The following is a 16,816-nucleotide window of genomic DNA, read 5'->3' as shown; positions in this document are numbered from 1 at the left end:
GTGAAATCATGACCTGAGCTGAAATCCAGAGTTGGACACACAACCCACTGAGCCACCCAGGCGCCAAGTACATACTGCTTAGGAAAATGTCCAGTGAGAGGTCCTATGGTATGTCGTGTGAGGTTAAGAAGTTAAAAGAACGTGGCTTACTAATGGCAATATAATCATATGCATTTATATATGCATGTTCCAATGTAATGTCCCTGTCAACATCAGTATTCCTTCCGGCATTTCATGACATAACCTATATCTAATTAAAACACTTTTAAAGGAACTTAAACAGTATCTACTTAACCCAGCTTCGGAAATTCAAAGTGAAATTGTCATCACCTAACTCAGCATCCATTCGCTTAGAAGAATGAAGTTACAAAGTAATAACAATTTATGCTTTGTTTTCACTTCCATAAACACTTCTTCTTATAACTTTGATAAAGTAACAAAGTTTTTACTTTGTTTAAGAAAAAGGAAATGGGGGGCGCCTGGGTGGCGCAGTCGGTTAAGCGTCCGACTTCAGCCAGGTCACGATCTCGCGGTCCGTGAGTTCGAGCCCTGCGTCGGGCTCTGGGCTGATGGCTCAGAGCCTGGAGCCTGTTTCCGATTCTGTGTCTCCCTCTCTCTCTGCCCCTCCCCCGTTCATGCTCTGTCTCTCTCTGTCCCCCCAAAAATAAATAAACGTTGAAAAAAAAAAAAAAAAAAAAAAAAAAAAAAAAAAGGAAATGGGGGCACCTGGGTGGCTCAGTCGGTTAAGAGGCCCACTTCGGCTCAGGTCATGATCTCGCAGTCCGTGAGTTCGAGCCCCGCATCGGGCTCTGTGCTGACAGCTCGGAGCCTGGAGCCTGTTTCAGATTCTGTATCTCCCCCTCTCTGACCCTCCCCCGTTCATGCTCTGTCTCTCTCTGTCTCCAAAATAAATAAACGTTAAAATTAAAAAAAAAAAAAAGAAAGAAAAGAAAAAGGAAATGAATCTTCCTCTAACAACCTGGCAAATGTTAAAAAGCTATTCAATAGATATACAGTGGTCTGTGAACTAACGAATACTTTGAAACTCTTGCTAACCAGCACCTTTTAATGATGACACAAGTAGTAGTGGTGGTGATAATGCCTGGAGGTTAATGCTTATGAAACAAAATCACGGAATATCCCTCTCCTGTTACCTAACAGAGAAATAAACAGGAAATTCACCAGCAGCCCCCAAATAAGAAAAGAAGAACGACTTTATGCCATTAATTTTAATGTTATGTCAAGAAAAGAAAATTCCATGTCATTTATTCCAGTTTGTAACCAAATGTTTCTCAAGAGGGCATCTGGAGCAGGACAGTTCTTTGTCCCGTACACTGCAAGATATATATCATCTCTGGCCCTCAACCTGTAAATACCAGTCTCATTCATTGTGACAACCAAAATAAAACCAGACACACATATTTCCAGACCCCTGGAAGTGCTGCAGGTCCAGAGAGAAGACACACTATTGGTTGAGAGGCATTATACCTAACCCCATCCCTATATTCCAAATGCATACTGAGACGAGTCAACAAAATCCTGATAATTCTCCAATTTGAAGAGAAGATTAAAAGACTGAGCAATCCTAATAGGTAATCCTATTAGAACTGAAGAAAAGCCTCAAGAGTAGAAGCCTCTATTTTAAAAACAACAAGATCTCAGGGCGCCTGGGTGGCTCAGTTGGTTGAGCGTCCAACTTTGGCTCAGGTCATGATCTCACAGTTCATGAGTTTGAGCCCCGTGATGGGCTCTGTGCTGACAGCTCAGAGCCTGGAGCCTGCTTCAGATTCTTTGTCTCCCTCTCTCTCTGCCCCTTCCCCGCTCATACTCTGTCTCTGTCTGTCAAAAATAAATCAACGTTAAAAAAATTTTTTTTAAATAAAAACAACAAGATCTCAAAAGAGATGAAGTTGTGCAGAATGTGTGCTCTTCCAGAACACTGTGTTGACCTGAGGGAATGAGCAGAAGCCATGGGTATGGCTCCTTCCCTAAATGAAAGGAATGAGCCTTACAGAGGACATTTAATAGGACCTTAGACAGCAGTACCAAGAGACTCGGATTCCATCTGACACAGTCTCAGCACTTAACTCTCTGTCCCCTCCATCCCATCAGGCTAAAGAAATATGGAGAGAATAATATTCAGTCATCAAGCTTGTAGCACAGACAGAAAGGCAAACTTATTTCAGATGACAGGATCAAGAATTCACCCACACTAGATCAGAGCAAATAGCTGCATTTAAACAGAGCTGTTCAATTAAATACATGTAATATGAGAAGAAATGATGAGGCACCAGGAATATAAAATTTATATCTATATCTATATCTATATCTATATCTATATCTATATAGCACATTAAGAAACTAGTCTGAGAAAAAACATAGCCCAGGAAACAAAAGTAGATTCTCTCTTTTTTTTTAAACTACATTCTTTATAAAGGGACTAAATAAGTATGTGAATCTCATAAAAGACAGGATGATTAGAAAATAGAATATTATAAAAGGAAAGACCACAAGGCTTAGGGAAAAAATAAGAAAAACACACAAAAGCACTCACAAATCTAGTAAAAAAAAAAAAAAAAGAAGCAGCAAGAAACAGAATGGATGTGACTGAAAACTGATATAATGGCATAAAGACAATAAATCACAGAGAAAGCAGAGGGAAAAGATAAGGATATTAAAGCAATAAAGGAAAAAGTTATGGCTATTAAGAACAAGCATAATTATCGTAAGGAAAACTGATGTCCCAAATGCAGAGGATCTAACAAGTAAAACAAATAATAAGTAAATCTAACAGAAAAAGGTATTCAGAGATACATAAGAAAATTCCCTTGAAATTAAGAACTGAATCTGAAAATCAAAAGCATATACCATATAATGGCAAAAAATAGAGTGGAAGTACTGACATTGAGATACAACCTGGTTATTTTAGCGAGAGAGAGAGAGAGAGAGAGGGGGAGAAAGAAAGGAAGACAGAGAAAATGTGAGTGGGGGAAAAGAGCACAGAGAGAGAGAGAGAGAGAGAGAGAGAGAGAGAGAGAGAATCCTAAGCAGGCTCCATGCTCATAGAGCCCAATGTGGAGCTCTACCCACAACCCTGGGATCATGAGTTGGGCCAAAATCAAGAGTTGGACGCTCAACCGCCTGAGTCACCAGGCGCCCCAATATTATTTTATTCATAAAGAAAGAGTTCTCTCAACATTCAAGCAGGAAAAGCAAGGCACCTACAAGGAGGAAAGAAGGCTGGCCTCAAGCATCTACAGCAGCATTCAACTCCAGAAGACCTATCTTCAAAGGTTTGAGTAAAAGTAAACATAACCCAAAGATATTGCATAACAATTGTCAATCAAGCATAAAGACTACATACAGGCAGAATTTAGAGTAATAGCACCCAATGAGCCCTTCTTAAAAAAAAAAAAATCTGAAAATGAAATTCAACAAACCAAAAAATAAGTCAAAATAAAGAACTCAAGAACAGAGATACTGTGATAAAAGGGTTGATGATGAACAATGAATCCATTCAAGCATGAGATGTCTGGACACTAAATGGTGAGCCCTGAATCCATTCACATGGTTGGGAAAATTATCATCATACAATTAGGTAAATGTTATAAACCTTGGCAAACTACAGATTAACTAAACAACCAAAATGGAGAGATCAGAGAGAGAAAGCAGAAGCGAGTGAAATGGTCTCACGCCTGAGAGTCAAAATTACCTAAGAAATAATAATGATTCCCAACATCCTAAATGTTTCAAAAACGTTTTCTTACTTTTACATGAATCCTTTAGAAATTTATGTCTATGTAGTGAAGAAATATACTTATGGTTCAGGAATTCCTACAGTTTCACACTGCCATCTGTTAAGTGCTAATTAATTTTTTTAATTTTAATTTTCTTTTAGAAATTGAATGAACATTCATCCTATTCTTGAAACTTTGATTCTGACTACAGCTGTCCATTCCCCCATTCTTATTTCCTTACATCTACTTTTTAAAGAGAGACAGATATCTAGAATCATGTTTTACATGGTAGTATTTATATGTACTTTTTTGTAATTACTTAAACCTTTAAAATGAGAATGATGCCATTTCCATAAAAACAGAAAACAATCTCTTTTTTTTTTTAATTTTTTTTTTAACGTTTATTTATTTTTGAGACAGAGAGAGACACAGCATGAACAGGGGAGGGGCAGAGAGAGAGGGAGACACAGAATCGGAAACAGGCTCCAGGCTCTGAGCCATCAGCCCAGAGCCCGACGCGGGGCTCGAACTCACGGACCGTGAGATCGTGACCTGAGCTGAAGTCGGACGCTCAACCGACTGAGCCACCCAGGCGCCCCAACAATCTCTTTTTTAAACAACAGCATTAATCAAGTACTTGTACTTGATTAGCCACACATTGTGCTAACTGCTTTATAGACATTATCTCATTTAAATTAAATTACATTTGACTTTTTCACAGTAAAACCACTTTTGTTCTTTTTCAAATTAAATGTTAATTTCACAAGTTATCCATTTGTATGTGTCAGGAGTTTTAGTTGCAAAAACAGAATCGGTTCTGACTAGTTTAAGAAGAGGATCTACCAGAGGATATTAGGTTAACTCACAAAACTGTGGGAGGGCTAGAGAAATAGGCTAATTGCTAAGCTTCCGGGAATAATATCCAGACTGATTCTCGAGACTCGCCTCGTCAGGGAAGAGCTTCTGCTAAAACTGGGCGGCTCTGCTGCTACCTTATTAGCAATATGGATGCCCCTCTTGAAGCCTGTGTTTTTAGGCTACTCACATTCAAATCAAAGTCTGGTTGCAGATATGGATGACTGGCTCGCTGGTTGCTCAAGGGGCTGGAAAGTGGATTCTTCCTGGGCAAGTGGGATATTCAAAATGTGAAAAACTAACAGAATACCGAGAGGGTACTGTAAAGATGTCAGCCACCTGTCCCAGTTGACAGTCACACTAAATAACAGCAGCAAAAACAGTATCATGCTTTCCTATTCAACATGTGGTCCATGCACCAGCAGCATTGAGTACCATCTAGAAAATGATAAATGCAAAATCTTGGACCCCACCCCAGATTGACTGAGACAGAATCTACATTTTAATAAAATCCCTCAGGTAATTCTAACATGCAGTGAAGTTTGAGAACGGCTGCCAGTGTAAGAAAATGTAAGATGTTTTCATGAAAATGCACTCACCTCCCCCAACGGGGAAACCCAGAGTCTCATCAGTGCCTGCATCCAGCTCCAAGTCCAAGATCTCTGGGTGATGTTCTCCTCTAGTTCAGTCATAATCTTGCCCTGACAGTTCACAGCTACACACTTAATGAAGTAAACCGTCACCAACACCCTATATAGAATAATAAGGAAATAAGGGAAAAGGGTGAATGAAAAAATAAAACTAGTTAATATATAAATATATTATATATAAATATATTATAAACTTTGTAGTAATTATATATTACGGTATATAAAAACATATAGAAAAATATATTAAGTGTGTGTGTATATATATGTATATATATAGTGTATATATATATACAATATGTATACAATATATATACAATATATATACAATATATATACAATATATATAGAATATAGAATATATTCTATAGAATATCTATAGAATATATAGAATATATATATACAGAATAACATAATTATATACATAGCCAAGTTCACTTGCCCTCAGCCAGCACCTGGGCTGGTAGAAGTTCATTACAAGTGGGGTACCCCCCAATGTTGTTCCTGAGAGATCTAAGCAATTAGTGGTTTTACCTGTGTGAGGCTGCTCCAGTATTCCATTAAATTTATGCCACTAGAGGCAATAATAAGAGGTGTCCAAAAGATTCTTTAGGTTCTAAAAATACTTTTCCCCATGACTGCACAGCAACAGTCCTCTTGCCCTTGACATTCAGAACCAATCATCCCAATCTACTTGCCTGTTTTCTCCAATCATAAGGAGCCTCCAATTACCACATCATCAATTCAGCTTCCAATTCAGTGGGACCATTGTGTCTTCTCATGGTAGCATTTCTCCCTTGACCTCAAACCCAGCAAAACTCAAGGGGGTTGGGAAGGAAGTAACATTTTTCTCAAGTGTAACAGTAAGTATAATAGTGAGAGGTTCCACTCCGACCCTTTGCTTTTTAGACCATCCGTTCTGGCTATGAGAGACACCACTTCTTGGCCACTGGTTCAGAGCATGTGCCACACTCTTTAGGACAAGCTGCAGCCACAAATGAATCTTCAATAAGCTATTCTACATTCTGTAAATAGGAGACCAGTAAATCCTTTAAATGCAATCATTGCCTTATTTCTTTTGTGGTAAATTGAGTTCCTTAATCGAAAGTAGTATTTTTTAAGATAGCATGCAGTGAATAAGGCATTCAGGAAGTCCACTGGTGATGTAACTGGCAGAAGTATATAGAGAAAGAAAGGGAAATCTGTCTTTAGAAGTGTCTACTCCTGTGGGGATAAATCATCTCTTTCACGATATAATCAACCTCCCATCAGGTGGCTGACTAGTATACCCAGGGAGAGTTTTCTCTATGAAATACTTAGGGTTAGGGGCACCTGGGTAGATCAGTCAATTAAGTGTCTGACTCTTGATTTTGGCTCGGATCATGACCTCACCGTTCATGAGTTCAAGCCCTGCACTGGGCTCTGTGCTGGCAGCACAGAGCCTGCTTGGGATTTTCTCTCTCCCTCTCTCTCTGCCCCACCCCTACTTGTACTCTCTCACTTGCTCTCTCTCAAAACAAATAAATAAACATTTGAAATACTTGGGATTAGTAACTTCCACTGGCAAACTCAAATGTTGCCAGGTCAGTTTGATGAGAAGTTCACGTTGTTGAATCTACCTATAACTTCTGTCCTGCCTCCATGGTAATTTAATTTATGAAGCCACCAAGCAAGCACTGTGATGACTGGAGAAAGCCTGACACTCACAGAGTTGGTCACTTTGTTTGCCTAATTACGAAGCACATCCTCAACTGTAGGACTCTCTTGGGTAGGACTCTCGTGGGGTACAAATAACCCTCACTACTCTAGGGCCATTCTCAAAGACCGAGAAAGCAAGCTTTTTAGAACTTTGGGTAGATGAGATAAAAGACGGGTGTTTAAAAGATACCTGGAGCCACAAGCGACAGTTGAGAACTACAATGTATATTAAAACACTATAAGCACCAAGAGCAAAGGCTAATGTAAACCATGAACTTTAGGTGATAATGATGTGTTGATGCAGGTTATCAGTGGTAACAAATGTACCACTCTGGTGAGAAATAGTAAAATGGGAAGGCTAAGCCATGTGTGGGGATAAAGGGTATGTGGGAAATCTCTCTACCTTCTCTCAACCTTGCTGTGAACCTAAAACTGCTCTAAAAATACATGTCTTTCTTAAAAAAAAAAATTAAAAAAAAAAGTCAAAGACAAGATCCAGTCTCCTCTGACCACTGTCCCACCAATTCCAGTTTCCTTCCTAGAAGGAACCATTGCTGTCACTTTGGTGTGCATTCTTTCACACCTTCTGCACATTTATATAATTATACATGTGCCCCTTGAAAATATATGTATTATACGGTTTAAGTGTGGAATCGCTGGATGTATAGTATTAGGCAACTCGGTTCTTTTTTCGCTCTCTGCAATCTCAAGACTGTAAACACAGATCGATCTAATTCACTTTAATTTCTCATTGTGTCTACAATACACATGCATCAGAGATTATTTAGCCATTTTCATATTGTTTCCCTTTTTTTGACATTAACTATATGTAACGAATATCCTTCTTGTACAGTTGTACAGGCCTCCTTGAGCTCGTGCACAAATGTTTCTCTAGGGAAAATCCTAAGTGAAAGCTATGAGTCACAATATATGAATATTTTTAATTTTATTTTTTTAACGTTTTTTTTTTTAATTTTTTTTTTATTTTTGAGACAGAGAGAGACAGAGCATGAACGGGGGAGGGACAGAGAGAGAGAGGGAGACACAGAATCGGAAGCAGGCTCCAGGCTCTGAGCCATCAGCCCAGAGCCCGACACGGGGCTCGAACTCACGGACTGCGAGATCCTGACCTGAGCTGAAGTCAGATGCTTAACCGACTGAGCCATCCAGCCGCCCTGAATATTTTTAATTTTAGAGATATGGCCCAAATGCTTTATATTTTCATGGTAGTGTGTAAAAGTATCTATTTACCCACACTCCTGGCCAACTGTGTTATATTATCAAACTACATAATTTTTGCCCATCTAGTAAGTATAAAGATTATCTGGTTATCAAAATTCATTTCTCTGGTTGAGTACTTATGTTCATGTTTTCTTATGTATGGTCATTTACATTCCCTTTTCTGTTCTTACTCTTTGCCCATTTGTACTGTCTTTTAGCTATAGGTTCTTACTAATTATATTCTAGATAGTAATCCTTTATATATCTTTATTGCAAAAATTTCTTCCAACCTTTGTTTTATTTGAGTTTTTTGTTTTTGTTTTTTTTTAAAGTAAGCTTCATGCCCAGCATAGAGCCCAATGTCGGGCTTGAACTCACAACCCTGAGAGCAAGACCTGAGCTGAAATCAAGAGTCGGACGCTTAACCAACTGAGCCACCCAGGCACCCCTATTTCAGTTTTATTCCATCCCGTATTCAAAGGTTTTCTTCTGATGTCATAAAATTTCCTTTTGGATTTTGAATTTAAAAGAAAAATCTCATTTAAAATGTTTTCCCCACCACAAAGAAAAAAATACATTCTTACATATTTTATTTTAATATTTGGATGTTTTCCCCCAAATATTTAGATTTTTAATCCATCTGAAATTATCTTTATGCATTAATATGAAATGGAAATTTACTTTTTTCCAAATGGCTAGTGATTTTTCCTGCATTGTTTACTGAAAAGTAAATCCTTTGCCACTGACTTACAATGTCCCCTTTTCATATACTGCATTTCCATAAATACATGGTTGTTAGTCTATTCATCTTTTTACTATCTGATAATCACTGTATTAATTTAAAAAGATGTTCTATTTAATCTTTCTTTTCAGAAAACTTCCTATTGAACAATTCTATTATTTGACACAGAACAAAAAAAGTGACATCTATGGAAATGATTCTTTGTAAGTTTGGGGTTTCTATTCCTCATAATGGACCAAATAGCTTTTTTAAGTGAAAATGTGTTATATGAGAAATAAAAAAGCTCCCAAATGGGAACTTTTAGAAAAACAAAAGTGTTCTTTTATTTTTCCAACAGAGATCATTAATAATAGAAACAAAGACCAAAGAAATAAAAATTTAAAAAATAAACCAAAACCCACTTATAGTTTGTAGCAATTAAACAAAGAAAAAAATACGAAATATGGAATAGTAATTTTCGAAAGAATTCAAACAAGTCATCTGGGTCCATTTCTCTGCCTTTGACCTAGTTAATCTAATAAGAATCTGTTAAATTTCTTAAAAGTTTCACAGGAAATGCCCCAGCGCCCTCAGCAAAATTTTTCGTCAGGATATTATGAGGGGAGAGGATTATCATGACAATTTACAAATAATTTGTAATAAAGTTACTCCCTAAGTCTCCTTTTTGGATAAGGAATATTTTTTAATTTATCCTTTGCTTAGAGGAATTACTTTCCAGCATATTAAATTATCTTTCCTCTCTGCAGTAGTCTGTTATATATATTTAAAAAGCATACTTCTTAATTTTCAGATAAAAAATAAAATACTGACAACACTGAAGCAACAAGGAAAATATCACTTCTTTACCTTTATTAGAATTGTGAGGAATTTGTGTAGATAAGAAGTTAATATAGAGTTCAGCCACAAGAGGGAGCCAAAAAGACGTGAAATTTGTGGTGGCTACTAGGTCCTATTCATTTATCCATTTGGGATCTGTACACTTTGAAAAGTAAATGTAGAGTGCAGCAGTAAAATAATGGACTGGTTTAGGTCAAGGGCCTGGGTCTCTGAGCATTTTTAATTTACATTTTATCCTTTCAAACTTGAACTTTTTAAAAAGTTTTCCTTTTTAAAAATGTTTTCAATTTTGAATCCAACTGATTTTAGATATACACTTGTCAATATCATAGCTAAATTTGTCACATGAGAAAAATTTTAGATGCTGATTTAACATTTCATATATTATAGCCAATCTAGTAACTCGGAATTCCTTGGATTATTAATATTCATTGCCCCCGCCTTCCCCAAATCAACCATAAATATAACTGGAAGACATGTTTTTTGGTTTTGTTTTTTAGTCCCAAGCCTGCAAACTTGGAGTCCAAATAAAGAAAGACATAAACCTGTTAAGATTCATCTGAATTACGTGTTGATAATACACTGTGGAATCAAAACATAATATAACTTACGTACCACTTTCTAAAGAAACATACAAAACTTAACCAGCACACTCCATTTTGTTGACCTCTGCTATCAACAGATAACATTCTATTCACTTTTTTATGCCTGAAATATTTCAGAAATATCTGCATAGGCTGAAACTAACTGTTGAATCCAATAGAAGTAGGTGACAGGCCTGTAGTGTGGACTTTGTTCCTGGGCTTCAGTATTATTTCTTGGTAGGCAGGGCTCAGGGTAAATAGTAAAGACGTAACTTTCAAATGAACTGATTCAGAAAAGACATGCCTCCAGAAACGTGTTCAGGTTTGTTCCAGCCTTTCTGTCAACGGGGCAACATTTATGATCGTGATAGATCAGCAATCCTGGGCAAAGGGACATAGCACACACAGTACTTCTATATCTTGTCCCACCAGGCCACACTGAGGTCACTTGAGGTCATGTAATTGCACCACATGCATGGTGGCAGGCTGCCTGCAGCACTTTGGCTACTGCCTGATTATGAGGGTGAATGTCAAAATCAGAGCCGCATTATCATTGGAAGCAGTCAGTCCTGCACCTGCACTGCAAACAGGAAATGCAAAATGGGTGGTGAGTGGGACTGAAGTTAGATTGATCAACAGAACTGAGATATGAGGATATCATCCCTCTGACTGGTATTCAGTGTTTCAGAAAGTCAATCGAGAATGTTATCTTAAAGACACTGTAGTTTGAAAATGGGATACATCTTTATTTTTAAGCAAATTTCTAATAGGAATGTAAGCTTTGAAAAGTCCTTAATATAAATTAGGATTTGTTTCCTGTTTTTACTCTAGGATGCCCAAACCACCTAATGCAACAGTACAGTAAGTATATACTTAACATTTTCCTTCCATGTTATAGTCAGGTAAAAAATGTTGGCAATCCATGTCTCAGTGTGAGTACAAATGTGACTTTTCATGAAAGACTTTAACAAGTGGGAGAAGAGGATGGTATTATATACTCTGCTAATCCTTTCTTAATAAACTTTTTAATTTAGTACAGTTTAAATTTGCAGAATTATTTGAAAAACAGTACAGAGTTCCTATATACCTCATACCCAGTTTCCCTTATTAGCAATATCTTACATGTAGGGTGTATTTGTTACAAATTCATGAGCCAAAATTGATGTATTGTTATTAATGAAAATCCATACTTTATTCAGATTTTTAACAAAAATAGCCTTTGTACTATATATATAAAATATTGAATGAAATCCGATACATAGATTCAAGACAGAGTCCATAGCTTTTGAGTTTTAGAGTAAAATATGTTTTGCTAAATCATTACCAGATATAACTTAATATTATTAACTAGGAAATAGTTTCTAGAATCTGAGGGGGAAGAAAATTCTGCCTCAATCCCAAATGATCAGAATTAAGTGGGCCTCTCCCTGCCTTTGTAACTTCCACCTTTTATCCCTTCTTCTCAAAGCAAAACCCTGGCCACAGACAAAACCAGAAAGACCCAATAACTATGTATACACGTTTTGCAAATTTACTTCCTATTAGGCGGACCAATCCCCAGGAAAAAAATGTCTTACGAAATTCTTTTGGTTCTGTTTTTGTAATTTAACGTGATCTTGGCCTTTGGAATTTGTATTCTAAATTAAGAAGTCAATCTCTACTTTCTGGTCATGTCTTTGTGATGAACAAGATACAAGATACAATGAAAACCAAATGCCTTTGTTGGGCAGTCCTAGCCAACATCAGATTAGTACCAAATAGGGCCACCCTGCCCTGGCCTCTGGGTGCATGCTAGCATTTAGCCTGTTGAATGATTCTCTGATAAAGAGGAGAGATAAAGCAGTTAGCATAAAGCCAGGAACATAAATGCTTTATTGTTGTAGTTATTGTTGTGGTTAACAACATCTCAAGGCAATGTCCCCTGAGTATAATTCCTGCTCCTGTAGTAGTTACAATGTCTCAGGACCTCCCACATTAACCACTGAGATATTTTCTAGGGACAGTGGACAGACATGACCATTTTATGAAATATTCATACCACATTTCCTTAAACTACATCATCAAGTCTAGGGGAAATGGCATTGAAAGTTCAAAAATTAATCCCACTGATTTGCCATTCCCACCAATTCTTACATCTCATCTCAATCTGACACATACTGGGAAAAATCCAAGAAAGTCAAAATTAATCTTATTCCCAGGTAAGTTAATTAGCATAGACTGAGACAATCATTATACTGTATTTACTCAGCCATTCTTTCTAGTATGATTTGTGACTAAATGTCTCTGTTGGACAATATTTGAACCCTGGACTTTCTCATTTCATTCTTTACTGTCCCCAGGGTCTCTATCTTTCTTACCTAGGTCCCCTGCTTTCTGACTACTACACCTGAAAGTGAATGAAGCAAACACTCAAGGCTCTGAATGTACAAGAACTTCTCTTATAACATGGGCTTTTTACTAGACCTCAGTAAACTCTGTCCTTTCCTAACTTAAGTAGACTGGACATTCTCCCCATGAGGAAAAATGTGTTCATTCCTATTTTATTCACAGTTTGCTCAAACTATAAATGATCGTTTATTTTCAAGCAAATTTATAAGGGGAAGTTAATTTGAGGGAGATGGTTAACTATAATATCCACTGAATTGGACAATGGAAATGTTTATTTAGAATAAGTGGAAATCACTGTGTTGTATATAAAAGGAAGTATACCCAATATTGCTTCAATGAAAGCAGTTACTAGGCTAGTGTTTTTATGACTCTGAGGTACATCAGTGAGTTGGAATTCAGGAATGAATGTCTTGATTCTGTGTTCTAATATCATCACGGAGTTGATGACCTCGTGCCTTGTACCAAGCCATGTAGCCATTGATGTGGTGCTTTTTAAGCAAAATAAATACATCAGAAAAGTTTAGTGATTCACAATAAAATGATGCCATACCCAATGCAAAAATGTGTTCAACTGAGGGAGTTTGTGACAAGGGCAAGAAAACCAAATCTTTCCACAAAAACAGAACGAGCTGGCCTTCATAAATGACTTTTGCTTGAAGTCTAGACACTTTCTCTTACAAATCAGCCTTAACTTCTTGCGGTATCTATGAGAGATCAGGAACTTGTTAAGAATCTTGGACTGCTAGGTATTTCAGAGAGCCCGTCATGATGACAAGGCTGCTGAATTCAGTACGGATTTGCATTAGCGGGCCGAGTAAGCAGTAAGGGGCCGGGATCTGGGCCTGGGCCACCGCTGATTGCCAGCTATCAGCTCTCACAAATCTCTGCTAGTTCTTTTAAAAACTCTGCTAGTTTTTCAAATCATAGTAAAATTGTATCCCCGTGGTCTTTTTAACTTGTTGGTTTTTATTTTTCCCATCAGTTTATCAGCTATTTTTGGCTTTTTGATTTCTAAACAGTACTGTGTACATAAACAGGCAGTATATTTTGTTGATTGACTGCTTAAAAGAAACAGATGGCCTAGGTTGAAAGTTCAAGATGGTTGGATATCACTTTGCATACTGAAGCTGAATGCCCAGAAATGATTCCATAAAATAAAGCACTGGGATCCTGTTAAAACAAGAGGCAGGAATTGAAAGCAACTAGAAAAACTACAGATTTCATGTATCTTCTGCATTAGTTGTGAAAATTATTCACAGATAAAGAATTCAGTTATGATTTATTTTAAAAAGTAATTTTTATTTGTCTAGCAAAATTAGGAAAATATGTTTCGTGGCACATATTCCACCAGAAAGCTAACTCCAGGAGTATAGGGGCCTTGGCTCACTGTCATATCCTCAGAAATAGAACAGTACCAGTCACAAAGAAGGATCCCAATAAATATTTGATGATTAATTTTTTTCAATTGCATTTCTTTCTATTCTGTTTTGTTTGCTCAACTAAATCTCAGAGAAACCTGCTTCCCATATCCGATTGAACACCCCTACCACACACACATCTCACGTGGTGCCATGTTCCCGACCTTTACATCACCTAAGGATCCTTACACTGGCATTAAAGCCCGAAGCCAACGGCCGTTTCCTCCCACTGTGCCAACGAAGGCTTACGATACGACGGTTTTGAAAACAAGAGGTAAAATGTGATTTGGTATCAGAACAGTATTAATTCTTCTCATATTTGAATTTTATTCAATTAATAAAATCAAAGAAAGGAGGGCAAAGGACTCAAGACACAAAAGTGTGACCCATCAGATGAGGAAAGTTGTTCCTAACTGTGGCTGTGCTTTAGAATCACCGGGAACCCTACCACAAACCAAGTAAATCAGATTTTCCGCAGGTGCTCTTAACTTTTCTTTATACAGCCTTCCATGCTAGAAGCAGAAACCAAACATTGTAGAATTAGTTGTTTTTATTCTACCTGTTTTTTTCTATTTTTATTTCCTTCCTGCTTTCTCTTATGGCTTAGCTTTTAAAAATTTTATCCTAGCTCAGGTAATTAGCACAAGGGACAATATTTGGTTCAGAGCATCAGGGTCTAGACATAGGTACAGCAGTTGTGATGAAACTGAAAGAATGTCATTGAAACAAGACTCAGAAAGTAATAGGAACAATTTGTTTAGGTCCTCTTAACACCTTGGGGCATCTTCTTGCAAAAGCAAACCCTGGGGTCTTTCCAGATGTGTTGTATTAGGATGGTAAGCCCATTCACTAGTCATCAAGTTTCTCCCACACTAGATATCTTAAAACAGAGAAGAAACCTATGGAGAAAGACTGAAAATACTACAGAAGAGGTAACTGAAGGTGACAGAAAAGGTGCATGTTAGGCAGAGAGAAACATTTGTTGAATGAATTTAGGCTGTGACGTAGGTAAGACCCAAGAAATGTCCTATAATGCAGTGCCACTGTACATAAATATTTGGACCCAAATGTTTGCCATCATTAGTATCAACCTCCGTACCTTACTAGGAGCCAGCAGTAATATTTTGAAAGACAGTATAGTGGAGTGTTTAAACATGGACTATGCAGTCAGATGGCATGGGTAGAATTCTAGCTCTGCCACTCTGCCACTTACTCCCCATGGACCGTAGAAAAGTTTCTTAACTTCTTTGCCTCCACTTCTCAATCTATAAAATGGGACTATGAGCACCTACTTCATAGATACCAGAGATAAGTATTAGCAGTTACTGCTTTATTACTCTCTACCCATATAGTGATACCAGTATGTGTGCCACATACTGAATTTCTCCATTACCTCTCAGTCCAGTCATGGATAAAAGATAGTGAAATCTGTATCAAATATACAGATATATAGACATCTACATACATATAAATACACTCAACTCTAAATGATACACATACATACATATACACATGTAAATACATGGGAGGTTGGGGTGGGAAGAACTGTGCAAAAGAACTACAAGATAGGATGCCAAGCAACTGAAATTTGTATGATCTTATTAGGCAAAGTGTTAAAGTTCATTTATTTTTTTCAATCCCTGAATTAGATAATTTCTAAAATTACATTAAGTGCATAGAGTTAACAAGAAATCAGAGAAATGTGTGCAGAATTTATAAAAACACTTTTCAGCGCAGTTGTAGGTCACAGACTAAAGTAAGTTACCACCACCATTACCCACTCTTCCAAGCATCCACCTGTTCTGACCAGTTAGTCACTCTTAGAGGACCTTAAAAAGATGAGTATATTGGGGCGCCTGGGTGGCTCAGTCGGTTAAGCCTCCAACGTCAACTCAGGTCATGATCTTGCAGTTGGTGAGTTCAAGTCCTGTGTTGGGCTCTGTGCTGACAGCTCAGAGCCTGGAAGCCTGTTTCAGATTCTGTGTCTCCCTCTCTCTCTGCCCCTCCCCGCCTCATGCTCTGTCTCTCTCACTCTCAAAAATGAATAAATGTTAAAAAAAAAAAAATTTTTTTTTAAATAATAATTACAAGGCAGGCTAGCAAGTTGTGAAAAATATCTAGGACCAAAAATGCAAAATTTGTTCTGATATGTAAATATTTTATAGAAATCCGCAAGAAAACACTAACATGTTTATCAAACAATAAGCAAAAGACAAAGGATGACAATTTAATTACAAAAGACCGAAAGAAATGTTTTTAAAAAAGAAGCAAGTTCAGGGGTGCCTGGGTGGCTCAGTCGGTTAAGCATCAGACTTCGGTTCAGGTCATGACCGCACAGTTTGTGACTTTGAACCCCGTGTTGGGCTCTGTGCTGACAGCTCAGAGCCTGGAGCCTGTTTCAGATTCTGTGTCTCCCTCTCTCTCTGCCCTTCTCCCACTCGCACTGTCTCTCCCTCTCTCCCAAAACTAAACATTATTTATTTTTTTTTTTTAAAGATGAGTATATTGTAATAACCCTTCTAAAAGACCTTTCCAGGGGCGAATGGGTGGCTCAGTTGGTTAAGCATCTGATGTCGGCTCAGGTCATAATCTCACGGCTTGTGGGTTCAAGCCCCTCATCGGACTCTATGCTGACAGCTCAGAGCCTGGAGCCTGCTTGTTATTCTGTATCTCTTTCTCTGAGCACCCC

At 37.6% G+C, this 16,816-nt stretch overlaps 1 protein-coding gene across 1 annotated transcript in view; it reads left to right on the top strand.

The window, feature by feature from the left end:
* CA2H7orf31 (chromosome A2 C7orf31 homolog) overlaps positions 1 to 16,816 on the top strand; it is a 44,606-nt gene that overhangs the window by 13,600 nt on the left and 14,190 nt on the right. Inside the window, exons 4-6 of the mRNA XM_045495116.1 lie at positions 9,032 to 9,103; positions 11,153 to 11,182; positions 14,220 to 14,401. Coding sequence (XP_045351072.1) covers positions 9,032 to 9,103; positions 11,153 to 11,182; positions 14,220 to 14,401 — 284 coding nt within the window. The remainder of the gene's footprint in view (positions 1 to 9,031; positions 9,104 to 11,152; positions 11,183 to 14,219; positions 14,402 to 16,816) is intronic.

Source organism: Leopardus geoffroyi, chromosome A2, assembly GCF_018350155.1.
Source record: "Leopardus geoffroyi isolate Oge1 chromosome A2, O.geoffroyi_Oge1_pat1.0, whole genome shotgun sequence".
Classification (NCBI taxonomy): domain Eukaryota; kingdom Metazoa; phylum Chordata; class Mammalia; order Carnivora; family Felidae; genus Leopardus; species Leopardus geoffroyi.
Note: the sequence above shows the minus strand (reverse complement) of the source record. Positions and strands in the feature narration are given on the sequence as shown.